The following is a 15403-nucleotide window of genomic DNA, read 5'->3' on the forward strand; positions in this document are numbered from 1 at the left end:
CTATCCTTCTCTCGAGGGTAGATGGGACTCTCTTAAGCCGTGGTAGGCAACCAATCTAGTGATGGCGTCACGATAAAAAATACCCTTGATAGCCCTGGCGAAGCACCAAGTATTCAACTACCGACAAGATATGAATTACACTACAATCTCGTGTAGTGAGTTCAATCTCGGCTACGGCCGCGCTGGAAGGAAGGGTTATTGTTGTATTTTATGGTACGTGTGCTGAAAATCGCCCCCCCTTATTTTTTTTCTTTTTTGCATCTGCATTATTATATGTACCAAAAAGTCATTTGATTGAAAATTATGCACTTGGCATTTTAATATCTAGACTGTAAGTGCCGAAGGAAACCCATTTTCAGTAGATTATTATAATAACAAGTGACGCATGCACTGGTTTATTGAAGGAAAATCTGGCTTTTAAAGGGTTCGGGGAGCTCTCAGAGACACAATTTTCAATATATATAGAGGCTTTTCTGATTGATCCAAAATATAAATATTTGTTTTTATTTAGGATTGTGTATGCGTAGACGATATGCATACAAACGTGTTTATGCATTTTGACTTTGTACGAGAAATGGGTCAATATCGACGGCTACAGCGCTAATAAAAATAAATGAAATTATCCAGAATTAAAAAAAAAAAAATGGAAGAAGAAGAAAGTGTGAGAATGTGTTAACGTTCTTCCAACAAAGGAAGTTGATGGCAATTATTGCCGGTCGGGAGATTCAAGATCGGCCACGAATCTATTTCTGACTTCATTAGCAAACAAACAAACCACACGGCCAACTTTAACTGCAAGAAATATCGTTGAAATTTAAACACTTATTTTTGAATGTCAAAACATCCGTCCAGAGTGATCTAATGATTATAACATTACGATCTGCGCATGTAAGCTTAAGTGACCGACTTTCATTTTAAATTTAAAGTGCTCAACAATAAGAACCGAGTTCTTAAAGGGGCCGACATGATTATTACTATAATAATTTTTAAATAACTGCAGACGATAGTGTTTCATCCTTTCGGGGATCATCAGTGCAGGGTGTCACGATTCTTGTTAAAGAAACCAGACATGACTTCTGTTGCCGGGGTTCGAATCTCTCGACTGGCGTTAATCGTGACACTCAGCACTGATGATTCCCGAAAGGATGAAACACTAGTGTTTGTAGTTATTCAATAATTATTATAGCAAATAATAATTATCGCTGAAAGTTTCTGATGCATTTCATCAATTTGTTGGCAGTACTTCACCGCCGTAATAGTTCATCCTTTCGGGAATCATCAGTGCAGGGTGTCACGATTAACGCCAGTCGAGAGATTCGAACCCCGCAACAGAAGTCATGTCCGGCTTCATTAGCAAGGACCTGAACCATTCGGCTACCGTCAACCGCGAGGGATACAGTTGAAATTAAGCATTTATTCTTATTAAATGCTTTTAACGTCAATCAGAGAGTGATCTAATAATTATGTGACGATCTGCGTGTATATATATATATATATATATATATATATATATATATATATATATATATATATATATATATATATATCAGGTTGAAAAGAAACTGATTGAGGTTTTTAACTTTTAAATTCAGATGAATATATCTTGGCTCAAACAAAAATTTAATGAACAAAATAAGCAAAATCAGAAAGAACACCAATTTTGCCAATACAAAACAAGTGTATTTATGCCAGTAACATAAAAATCTTGCATTTTGGTGGCGATGAAGTCACCGAGGGCGGTTTTGATATCGCTTAGCTTTTTTTTAAAGCATTTCTCACGTAGTAAGTTGCTGAGATGTTTGAAAAAGTTGTAGTCAATAGGTGAGAGGTCTTGAGAGTATGGCGGATGAGGCCGAGTTTCGTAGCTCAATTTGTTCAACTTCTGCAAGGTCGGTTTAGCAATATGCAGTCATGGAGGAGAATTGGGCCTTTACTATTGACTAATGCTGAAAGTTTCTGATGTATTTCATCAATTTGTTGACAGTACTTCACCGCCGTAATAGTTTCGCCCGCATTAAAAAAAAACAAAAAAACTAATCGATGAGACCGGTCGCAGATCACCAAACAGTCAGCATGACCTTCTTTTGGTGCAACCCTGGGTTCGGGAAATGTCGTGGAGCTTCGTCGAAGTCTAACCCCTGGGGCCAAACGTCGCCAGTTGTCGTAGAGAAACCACTTTTCACCGCAAATCACAACCCGATCGAAAAACAGGTCATACTTGTTGCGTAAAAGGTGACCCTTCATAATTGCGTTTCTTTTGGTTGTCGTTCAATTCGTGAGGCACCTATTTATCAAGATTTTGTCTTTTCAATCTTTCTCAAGTGGTTGGAAATTGTCTATTACGTCTAATTCATAAGTAAGTTCTCGGACAGTTGTCCGTGGATTAGTTTCGACTCAAACTCTTAATTGATCGTTGGAACATCCGATAGCCGACCACTAGGCTCATTATCCTCGACTCGTCGCTGCCACCATTGGGCTATGCGTTCAGTAGTGGTTCCTGGTCCAAACGCTTCATTGATATCGCGAGTGTTTCAGCAGCTTTTCGACCTAGATTGAATTGAAATTAGAAAATTGTGCAAATTTGCTCTTTTTTTTTTCGATCTTTTATTCAACGTTCTGAAAATAAGACATAATTGTTTTAAAACGAATGTAATTAAAATCAAAACCATTAGATAGAGTGAAAAACGCTTTTTTAAATGATATATAAAGTAAAGGTAGTATAACGAAAACTTATTCGAACATACATCATTTGATATTGAAATTAAAAATTCCGCAAGAACCTTCTTGTCAACCAATTATATATATATATTAAGAACGCATTTTTACTCTTAAGCCTATTTCAAGAAATAAAATTGACGCGTTTGTCTATTAAATTAATGCAGTTAATGGGTTGGTAAACAGCAAAACAAAATAAAATAAATACAATAAGCAAAAGTTCAGCTAGAATTCATCACTGTCAACTTTCTCTCTCAACTTCCAGCACGTCTTCTTCCCACCACCTCCGCCAACAGGCATTTTATTAGAAAACTGACCCCATTCCATTTGCATACGTGTGCAGTGGAAGATGAGATCTCGTGAAATTTCACGAGACTATACCTTATAAATCTATGGCTGCCATCTTTAATTTCTCTCTCTCTCTCTCTCTCTCTCTCTCTCTCTCTCTCTCTCTCTCTCTCTCTCTCTCTCTCAGATCCCATCGGTAGGTAAGTTGTATAACCGCACAATGCACACCCACGCGGGCGCTTTCTTCTTTGATTATTACATTCAACTCTACAGTTTTTGTATCCTTTCCAATTGGGTTTGAACAATTTATATAATTTATATAAGTTTTTTGAAAAAAAAGAATAACGTGTATATTTATTTCATTGGTTGATTATTTTAATAACTTTACAAATATTTCAGGATGTTATTACTAGGGCTATGACAACAGAATATTCCTACGATCGTTTGGACTCTCGACCTCATCTCTGGCACAGTTAATCAACCGAGAACCATATCACTCTATATAAAAGCATATAAGATATCAACTGATATACACTTGAGAGTTAAAACCATGAAAAGAATTATGCTGTTGTCCTAGCTCTAGTCATTACTATTTGTAAAGTTTATTTCATTGATTGTAGTTGTTTAGTGTTTATTAGTAATGCTTATTTTATTTCAAGTTTTCGTTTATCATTGGTCTATTCAAGTGTAGATATGTTGTCAACCAAAATCATTCTAAATTAGGAAAAGGACAAAAACTGTTAAAAAAATGTCTGCCTTAAACCACTAAACTAGTTTTAAAACAGATCCTTTGTTCGATAAAATGCATGCCCATTGGCTGATAGGAAGGGGCGCGGTGGATACTAGAAAGCTGATTGGCTAACTAAAATCCTCAACAGAAGAGGACCATATAAAAACGATAAACAACCACAGAATTCGCGCATAAGCCTGACGAATCCTAGAGTGGATGAAACGCCGAATATTCAGTGTAGCTTAATCGCCATATATATTTTTTAAATTACTATATTTATATATATAGATGAATCTCCGATCGATATCGATTTCGAGGTATGAGCTTCTACCACAACAACGAAGTTGCTCGTAAATCTACACAGATGATTTGCTTATAATGGTGAGGGCTTTGTGTAGAACCAACTACACTTTTTGGTATTACTGCTAACGTTTGTCGGTGCAGATGACTGCCACAGGACAAAGTATACAGTAAGTCAGAGTTTCCCTCCTAGATGCATGTCTTAACGAAGACTGGTGGTGCATCTCTCGATGCTCGAAAACAAGAATAAAATATTTTATACTAGCTCTACCTACGTATTGAGCACTTTTGAAGTAAATACTTAAGGTTTACACATAAATCTATACTTTCGTATATTAATTTTATGTGAGTAAATGAAGTAGTTATATATATATATATATATATATATATATATATATATATATATATATATATATATATATATATATATAGGGGAAACAACGCAGGCACTAAAACTAAAACTAACCTGCCAGGTTTATATAATGTAGTATATATAATGTAATATGGCAACTGTCATAAAATTGTAACCATAGAATAGTATTATAATCTTCAAAAGCTAAGTTTCATGTAATTTCTTTCCATAGAACCAAAGATTTGAGCATTTCAATATTCAATTTTGCTACCAGTGTGTGTGTGTGTGTATATATATATATATATATATATATATATATATATATATAGTAGAAATGGTAATTAATAAAAACCTGAAGAAAGTGCTCAATACTGTTGTAGAGCAAATATGCGTTTTATTTTTTATTACCGTATCTTTCTGTTAAGTTACATTATTGTTTCAGCTACCCGGCCGTTTTTTTGCCGTTTTTGTTTTGCCGTCTGTAGCTTCCTATATCACCTTTTTTACAATTTTATAAGTTCCAAATCTCAACGACTATTGATCAGAAATGAACAAATGAAGGTGCGCTGGAAAGGTAATGACCTGAATTGTGTAGTGGGCTATGTGACATTTGCCCTTATGTCCGCACATTAAGGTGATCATCCATCATTCTATAGCCGATGTTTGGCACTTTTTACTGCCATAAAATGTTTCAATCATAGTCATTTTTTCCCTTAGTTTTGCATATGAATTACAAAATATCTAATATTTCGCCAAAACCTCTGGCCTTCATGGAGGGGAGATAAAAACGTGCTGCTATGGTTTAACATAATCTGAAATAACAGCTGGGTAGACTTGATTCCAAACATTTTTATATGTTATATCTCCCCTTTTTTAGAAATAGAGTACGATTATGGATATCTTCAGTATCAAATAATCATTATACTCTGTGGAATTTACTTTATGTATGAAAACGAAAGACATTTTGAGAACAGTTCCACACCATTACAGACACTGACGCATATCGCCACTTGGGCATAAGCGGCTACAAATTGGGGCAATGCTTAGGGAAGATTAACAAGATGTTGGTTTACGTTACATTTAAACTTCTGCATATCAGTACAGTCAGGGAACCGGGTAGCAGGAAGGGAATTCCAAAGTCTAGCTGTTCGAGAGAAAAAAACTATTAGAGTCGAAAGTTTTCCAGCATTTAGAGACCTCAACAGTGAACAGGTGTGATTTTATTGCTATGCAGGTTTGTCGGAGATATTCACGTGGAGGGGGCACAAGTTCCACGGGTTCATCAGAGCACATTCCATGATTACTATACATAATTTTCCCGACTCTTTATCTGTGTCTAAACCTAAACGTAGATTCCATAAACAAAGCTTCTTTCGTAAAACTGCACACCTGTGGAACTCTCTTCCGTTTACCTGTTTTCCAGCTGACTACAATGTGATCGTCTTCAAGTCCAATGTAAACAAGTTCTTGATGAGCCGTTCCCCTTAAGTAATCCAATTTACCAAATTTACACTATTAACGATTACTATGATATTGTCCCATTGATTACTGTATATTCTTTAACCCTTATCCTCGAGTGGTCAATGGGCCTTAATAAGTGATGACTCTTATGTAAAAATATATAAATAAAAAACAGGCGCAGGGATGCAACATTGCAGTGATGGGACAGGAGTTAGAGCTTAGTTGACAAAACGGAACCTATTAGACTGTAGAATCTTCTTTGGACACTATCCAAGATAGAATAAGAGGCGGTAGATGAACCAGATTTGGCAACAATAATCCACGCGTGGGTGAATGGTGGCTTTGTAGAGGTACAGGATACTTTCAGACTTTGCTGCCAATGATAAAACAATTCTCAGGCTATGCTGTTAGAGTAGTTACTGTTGTCTAGTATTATGTCCAATATTCTATACTAGCGGGGGTACCCGGCGTTGCCCGAGTGTTTGTTTCCGGGACGGGGGGGGGAGTTTTAAAAAATGTTATGGTAGGTAAGTAGGAAGGATCAAACCCGGAGTCATGAGTAAAAGTAGGAAAATAAAGTGTGAAAAAAAAAACAAAAAAACATCTGCAACGTTAACAGTTCAGCCACCAAGAAAAGTCCATTCCAGTTGTTTAGGAAAAAAAAAAAAAAAAAAAACGACTACGGTAGGTCGGCGCGAACGTGAAAATATAATGTGAATTGTCCAGCACGCTAACCACTACGCCACAGAGCACTGCAGCTTAGTTTAGTGATTTTAAATAACTTCACACGAAAGAACTACGAAGCCAAACCGGTGTTCTCTTCTCAACTGTTCCTTGTGAACGATCCCCAAACGGTGTTAAGTGGTGGCAGGGGGAGGAGGAATTTATTAGAGAGAAAATATTTTACCACTTCCATTGATCTTAACCGATTTTGGCCGTGACTTCTCAGCAGAAAAAGTATAGAAATCTAAGATTATCGAGGAATTTGAGAAATAATAAGCCTATAACACACCTCAGATATTGTTCTGCCGTTTGTGCATATTATATTTGCATGAAATATCTTGATTTTTAATCCTATTAAGGTCAAAATCCTACGGGAAAAAATGAGTTAATTTTATTTATATAGATAGATAGAAGATAGATAGATAGAATAGAAGAGAAGATAGATAGAGAAGATTATTTATTCGGTCGCGACAAACAGCCATCTGTTTTAGGCAATAACTGAAACAAATGGCTGCTTGTAGTGACCAAATGTAACCGTTTAACCTCAAACAAATAATAAATATATAGATGTGTATACATATATATATGTGTGCGTGCGTGTGTGTGTATGTATACATATGCACACATATATGCATGGATACATACATATATATACGCATTTATATATATATACATATATGTACATCTCTCTGTATATATATATATATATATATATATATATATATATATATATATATATATATATATATACAAGCTCACCTGGGAAATAAGCAATGGTGCAATTGCAATATTCTTCGATGTAGAGACTTGTGCATTCGCGTTGGCAGTTAGTCTGACTGTAGTATTCATAGAATTTGAGCGGATTTTGAAAGGATGGGGACTCGTTATTTCTGCAGTCCTGATTCGGAGGATGGTATGGCGTGCCTAATTTTTCCACCTGTAAAAAATAAAGCGCAATTCTTTTTTTAGCTAGTAAAATATGTTGAAGAAAGCTTGCAGGTAAATCCATACGCAGAGCTCTAACAAAATAGGAATAGTACGAGCAGCAACAAACTCTTATTTTTATAGCCCTTATTCCGAAAAATAAGATACATTTCCCTATAAGATTATCGCAGAAAGTACGCGGGTAATTCTATTTGTAGAGCTCTAACAAAATCTCAATAACGGTAACAAAGAAGCTATAGTGTTTTAGTTTGTTTTCCAAGGATGGAGATTCGTTATTTCTACAGTCTACATTTAGAGAATGGCATGGCGTACTTAGTTTTTTTTATCTGTAAAATAATAATGTGTAATTCTCCGTCAGATGTTTTTATAGAAATCACTCCAGACAAGGCATTAAGCCACTTGACGTAAGTGACTAACAAGAACAAAAGCTCATTATCGCAAAGACAGGAGATATCTATTGACCATAGTCCTGAAGAGACGACGTTTGTAGATAGAAGGAAACAGGGAGCAAGAAGAGAGTTCCATATCTTGTATTCCTTGGAAAGAAGAAACTGTATTACAGTGAGGTATTAAAACAGCGAATTGATGGTGACCTCTAGACCAGCAAGTCAAATGAGCTGGAACAAAGGAAGCAGAGAATAGATCAGGCCATTCTGAAGAACACATGCCGTAATAGTATTTACAGAAAAAAGACTGAGACTAGCATCTGGCATCAATTGAAATGAATGACTCTCGTCTTGCAGAGTTCAGAATAGACTTTGTAGCCTAGTGGGTGTGCCCCTTTTTCTCTTCTCTGCAACTTCTTTCTCACAGAAGAGACGTTGCGAGCCTGTCTCTGCTTTATCGTTATTTTCATGGCAAGTGCTCGTCTGAGATCCAATCTATGGTCCCTCACCCTCGCCAAACATTCACGAGAAACAATTGTCTAGCTGAAAACATTATAAATAGTTTCTCCCCATTCTTTACCTGTGCCTAGACCTAAACGTGGTTCATGAACAAAGTTTATTTCTTAGAACTGCACACCCGTGAAACTCTCTTCCGTTTTCCTGATTTCCAGCTGACTATAATATAGTCGTCTTCAAGTCTAATGTAAACAAGTTCTTGATGAGCCGTTCCCCTTAAGTAATTCAATTTACCAAATTTACACTTCTAACGATTACTATGATATTGTCCTTTTGATTACGGTACACACTTTAACACTTGTCACGTTTAATGATCATGTGGATTATGTTGATGTAGATATTAATGGTAATTATGTAGGTGATGATGATGTTGCTGGTGTTAATGATAATGGCAATGATGATGATGGTCATCATCCACATGATCATGATGATGATCATCATCATCATGTGTATGATGCTGATGATAATGATGATGATGATATGGACGGTGATGATGGTGATTATGGTGGTGATGATGGTGATTATGATGATGATGATATAGATGATATGGTTAATGATGATGATGATGATGATGTTAAAGACGATGCTGATGATGTCTTAGCAAAACAAAGTTACATTAAAATCAAATGTATTAAAACAATAAACCAGGGTAAGACATATAGAGCAAAAAAAAAATAAATTTAATAACGAAACCTTTTCTGGTTGAATAACAGCGAATGTGGCATCACGTGGTCCGGCAAAAAAACTTGAATCCATTTGGCTCGGGTAAGTCTTGTCTTCATGCAGAAACACCTGGCAAAAGAATGTTTTAGAAGAAAAAAAAGAGAATTACAGGTAATAGCTTATTTTAATTAATTGCATTGAAAGCAACCCCCACGTCTTATATATATATATATATATATATATATATATATATATATATATATATTGCTTTGAAGAAAATAGCCGGCAAAACCTGAGGGGTCCCTTTCATTAACAGACTCAAGCGTTTCCAAGGATCTATCAAATCCAGACCAACGATGGACCAGGTATGTTCCCCGATTAGTCAATGTAAAACCATAGAGACTGTTATCCGTCGCTTTTGTGAAATTGTTATATGCCCTGTTTAGACAATCAATAGACACATTCATATGTAGACGATTAAATATGTTGACACGTCAATACATACAAATCATATCTTTATTTTTTTATAACAAATTCTGTATTTTTATAAAAACTAACGCCATCTAAGATACCACAAAGACTAAAACTAACGCCATCTAAGGATACCACAAAGTTAAAATCGAACCTCGAACGTCATTTTGGACCACTTGGCTTTCCAGACGTACGTCTAGAGAAAGTAAAACTTGTATAAATGGCTCATATCCCGAACTATGTAACTCTTTTCCTGCTGTTTTCTTCCCTTCCTCCTATAACTATGGCCTTTCAAAGCCCATTGACAATAATTCATTCTTAATATATAAAATCTAAAGATATTTCCCAGGTGAAATCAATTAGATACCAATGATGATGATGTGGTGGTGGTGGTGGTGGTGGTGGTCGTCGTCGTCGTCGTCGTACAACACTCAAAAAATAATGATGATGATGATGATGACGACGACGACGACAATGATGATGATGATGATGATGATAATACAACACTAAAAACAAAGTCTTCCTCTGTTTACCGACTGACTCTGCTCACTCTGATACGGCACAATCACTTTGACAGTTGACACAACGGATTTCGCCAGATCACCGAAGTTAAGCAACGTTGAGCCTGGCCAGTAACAGATGGGTGACCCTTTGTCGGGGCAAGGCGCTGTATGTACCGCGAGGTAAAATACCAGATTGAGAAACTGGCGCGGTCTATCCTTCTCTCGAGGGTAGATGGGACTCTCTTAAGCGGTGGTAGGCACCCCGTCTTGTTATGGCGTCACGATAAAAAAAAAAACAAACATTTATAGCTCTAGCAAAGCATCAAGTATTCAGCTACCGACAAGATTTGAATTAAACTACAAAATCGTGTAGTGAGTTCAATCCCGGCTACGGCCACACTCGATGAACAGAACACCTGTGGCCATTTTGATATGTAAAATCAATTTCTGGCTTTCTTTTTGTCGAATAAGTTACATTTGTTTTGCAAAATGGTCACGTTCAAGAATTGTGCTGAGAATCTTAGTGATGTGAGTGACGAACATTGCAAGAGATTCAATCAGGATATTTTAGTGATGGAGAAAAGTTTTAAAGGAACGTGGAACCTTGGTATGTTAGCAGATTACTTCTGGAATATAAAAAGGGAGAATGACACTCAACACGAGAGGGTTAAGAGGACAAATGTTGCTTAAACTGACGATTCTGTTTTTCACTCATAATCAATATTAATAAAATAAGATTCATAGATCATAAAAATGGTGCCTAATCCAGAGAAATAAAAATCAGATTTAGTATCAGGATGCTTTTCTGGCACCGAAACAGGTCTTTATATAGCATGTACTTTTCTAAAACCTGAAATTTCTAGTACAGTGTAATTGGCCTAAATCGATGCCGAAGCAGATTTTAATGTTTATCTATTGCTTAGAAAGTTATACCAATTAAATAATTATTTCAAGTATCAAACTCCATCGTTGGCCGTATCTGGCTTTTATATAGGCAGAGAATTGCATCAGGAGTGAGATATCTACTGGAGCAGTAGAAGGATCCCACCATTTTTCCAGCGATCTTGGCAATGGATTTGATATACGTGTTCCATTTCAGGTCAGGAGTAAAGGTCAAGCCCAGAAGCTTGTCAAAACATGAAGCCTCCCCAAGACAGGGACCATTTATACTCAAATTAGATCATCATATAAAATCAAAAATGGACAAAACGCCGAAAATTTTAGGTGTTGGCAAATTGAGCTAGTTTCAGATGCTTGGTAGGTCTATGGGAAAGTGTTGTTGTAGTAAAACCGATGAAACTATGAGTTTGTTTTTATTCATTATTCTTGGATATATATTCTCATAAAATCAATTGTAACTGATATATAACACTAGACCTGAAAAGGTAGTTTGTTAACTAAAAGGTTTAATATTTTAATTTTCTAATAATAAATTATAAATCTTATTTTATGTTAATGGTGAATATATATCTATGTATTTAATTTCTCCAACGATAAAACCTTCTGACACTCTCAGCGAAGTCTCTTTATGTATTTATTTCAACAATGAAAAGAAGTGAAAGTCGGATGAAAAAAAAAGACGCGACTTTAAATGTTTTTTTTTTTGTTGTTTTTACACAGTGATCATCACTTATCAAGGTCCGGAAGCCATTCAGGGATAAGGGTTATTGCAAGTACATTACGTTAGTGTGGAGATTTGATGAAGTGTTTACTTAAGGGGGCGGTTCATTAGGAATTTGTTTACATTGGACTTGAAGACATCCAAGTTGTAGTCCGGAGGGAAGCAGGCAGATGGAACAGAGTTCCACAGGCGTGCAGTTCTAAGAAAGAAGCTTTGTTCATGGAATCCGCGTTTTGATTTAGGCACAGATATAGAGTGGGGGAAATTTTTCACAGTGGATTCAGCTAGACGGGTGTTTTTTGTGAAAGATTGGCGAGGGGGGACCAGAGATTGGAGTTCAGACGAGCACCTGCCATGGAAATAACGATAAAACAAGGATAGGCTCGCAACGTCTCTTCTGTGGGAAAGAGGTTGCAGGGTAGAGAAAAAGGGCATCCCCCATTAAGCCACGAAGTCTATTTTGTACTCTGTCAAGGCAGGATAGGCTGTTTTTAGCAGCTCCTGCCCAGATATGGCAACAGTATTCCATCCTCGTAAATGTGTAACATTTCTTACATGACACAAACAGTTCGTAAAACTCGCACTTTTGCGTGTGTGCATTTTCACTCGTGAACCATCAAGAAAACAAACCAACAAAACAAAGTGTTTTTACATACGTGCGCGGTTTCTGGTCTTCCATTCTCGCTTTTTGTGCGTAGACGTGATTCCTTTATGGCTGTAGATGTTCCGTTTAACCTAAGAAGAATCTACTCATGTGTAACGTTGAACACAATGATACACGTGTTGACATGTAGAGGCCCAACACATTGTAGATTCTGTCGCAAAGAAGACCAATAAAATTAATAACTTGACTCACTCGTTTTCCGTTGAAACAACGGTATTTATTTATGCGTATAAATGTGATCGTGATCTCCAGTCTAGGCACACGTTCCTTTTTTATATCTTTTTCTTTTCTTCCTTGCTGTAACATCATCTCGCGCTCGGCTCGGTCATTTGCATACAATTGCCATACGCACGTACGCGCTTTGTCACACATGTATGGAAACACAATGGAGACTTGCTGAGGTTTTAAAGGTTTTATTACAGAAAGATACTTTACTTATTGGGAAGAGACCAATATCTAATTAATTAATTAATTTACTTCTTAACTTGTTTTGTTTTCTAACTCAGTCTTAATGATGGTGCCGCACAGGCAGAGTCTCGATGCAACATCCACTTAGATTTCAATTTTGCCTGGCGCATCTCGTCTGCATCGTTCCCAACGATCGCCTGACCAAAAACTTTGTTCTGTCTCCCAAATACGCGACGTCATCTTGGTCATATCATTTCTATCACGTTTTGTCTATGGAGCTAATCTTTGACCTTCTCGCTTAAACCACGCCAACTGCACTGGATCTCTTTCTGTTTGCCGCTACCAGATTATCCTGACATGTAGAAAGTGACTTTCACCAAAGTTCATACTAGTTAACATAATCTCTATTTCTGGCGTAGTGTCCCAATATATTAAATAAGTGAAAAAAAAAAGAGACTCACGCATAAATAACATTGATTCTAAGTTTCTGAATTTTTGAGATGTGGATTAATCATTCCTGTTATTTGTTTTTTTCAGACTATTGTTCTCATCTTTAGTGTTATTTTCACAACGTTTTGGTCGATTTAATCGCTAACCTTTTTCAGGTGTATTTTGTCGAATTCTGTAATCTTTGTGTCAAACTCGGGAATCTTTCTGTCGATTCGCGAATCTTTCTGTCGAACTCGGGAATCTTTCTGTCGAACTCGGGAATCCTTTCTGATGAACTCGGAAATCTGCACGGAATTTCGAACGGAACCCTATATTTAATCCATTGTAGTATGCTATCGTTCCGTCAGCCATGAATAGGTAGAAGTCCTAAGTGACTCGCAACTGTATTTTTTAGTCTCGTTCGCACTGAGGGTCGAACCTTCAACCTGTGTGACTTTACAACTGAATTTCAACTAAGTACTTTATCCACTACGCCACGAGTCCTTCCTTACTCAAGACTTCTACTCTGACAAAATGAGAGCATACCACTTCCATGGATTAAATAAAGGATGGTGTTCAGAACTCCTGGAAGATTCCCGAGTTTGACAAGATACACCTGAGGAAGATTGCAAGTTACATCGACCGAAACGGTGTGATTCTAATAAGGAAAACATGACAAAGTTACAAAACGAATCAAATTTACCCGTACGCCTTTTTCACCTTTTTTCCAGCTTTTCTTTGTCGTTAAGTCCACAGCTAGACCATCCTTGCTTTTTAGGTCTTCCATATCGCACGTTCGATTAATGGCGGGCCGTATAATATAGCAACCGTATAGAAGCCGTCGTATGATCATGACTGTCGGGATTGTTTCGTAGCATTTGTTCCCATTGAAGTCGCATTCATCGATGGTGATAATATCTGGGATGTATTTCTCTAATATGCTCTCCATGGTCTGATTCGCCTCGTACGTAGTGTTGAATGACATCATGTTCTCCAGGTTGCACATTGTCACCGTCGGGAAGTCCTGCTTCTGCATCATCTCCGCATAGTAGTACGTCTTGTATGGATTCGTGAAATACAGGATTAAAATGCCGAGAAGGAATTTTAAAAGGACTGCAGTGAATAGCAACACGATGGAGAGGTACACGAACCTGGAATTATACAAGAAACGGAAACAGTTAACCTATACTGTGACACTATAGTGTCATGAATGCATGCAGCAAGGTGCATATTGCAAAGCGGGGGGGGGGGGTGACAGGATGCGGTGGATGAGTGCAGAGAAATGCAAAGACAAGAAACAATCTATTATAATAAAGGCGTTTTTCTGTTTGCCTGTATTAATATGTACAAAAATTACACTATTTATCACACACACACACACACGCAAATATGTACATTTATAAAAAAAACTTATGAAAAACAATATTTGTGTGTGTGTGTGTGTGTGTGTGTGTGTGTGTGTGTGTGTGTGTGTGTGTGTGTGTGTGTGTGTGTGTGATAAATAGTGTAATTTTTGTACATACATTAGCGTCCGGCAGAATGCTTACTAGTTTGCCGCAAAGAGATTATAGGTGAAAGTTACAATTTTTTTTAGGTGGAAAACAGCTTTCATATTGTTATAACCAGTTTTTTTGTATAAATAAATATTCTCTTCATTCTTTTAACTCTCGAGTATATATCCGACACAGTTAGACACACTTAATCACCCCAGAACCACATCCGTCTATATAAAAGCAGATAAGATATTAATGGATATATACTCCAAAGTCAAAACAATGAAAAGAATATGCTGTTGTCACAGCCCTAGTTATAACCTATTAATACATATGATTAAATAAACATGCTTTGTCAATCACTTATCCTATATTCTCCCCTAGAGTTTAGGTGCATATATGCACCATGGCATATGTGGATTATATCTACCTTTATTATATAATAAAAACTATATTCCTCCTATATTGCAGAGATCACTTTAGTCCTGCCATTCCCCCTCGAAACAGTTTCAATATTATATTTCTCACAGCACAATTTTTTTATATTTTTTTTTACACAGTGATCACCACTTATCAAGGCCCGGAAGCCACTCAGGGATAAGGGTTATTGCAAGTACATTACGTTAGTGTGGAGATTTGATGAAGTGTTTACTTAAGGGGGCGGTTCATTAGGAATTTGTTAACATTGGACTTGAAGACATCCAAGTTGTAGTCCGGTGGGAAGCAGGCTCCTAA

General features: G+C 36.8%; 1 protein-coding gene across 1 annotated transcript in view; it reads right to left on the reverse strand.

Annotated features, from left to right (window-relative positions):
- Positions 1–15403, reverse strand: part of LOC145267215 (acid-sensing ion channel 2-like) — a 53363-nt gene that overhangs the window by 23994 nt on the left and 13966 nt on the right. The window contains exons 2-4 of the mRNA XM_080123277.1: positions 13879–14326; positions 9110–9208; positions 7329–7506 (exon numbers count right to left, since the gene is read on the reverse strand). Of these exons, the coding sequence (XP_079979403.1) occupies positions 7329–7506; positions 9110–9208; positions 13879–14326 (725 nt within the window). The remainder of the gene's footprint in view (positions 1–7328; positions 7507–9109; positions 9209–13878; positions 14327–15403) is intronic.

The sequence above is a fragment of the Euprymna scolopes genome, chromosome 42 (assembly GCF_053919585.1).
Source record: "Euprymna scolopes isolate OS-2025 chromosome 42, ASM5391958v1, whole genome shotgun sequence".
In the NCBI taxonomy this organism is placed as follows: Eukaryota; Metazoa; Mollusca; class Cephalopoda; order Sepiida; family Sepiolidae; genus Euprymna; species Euprymna scolopes.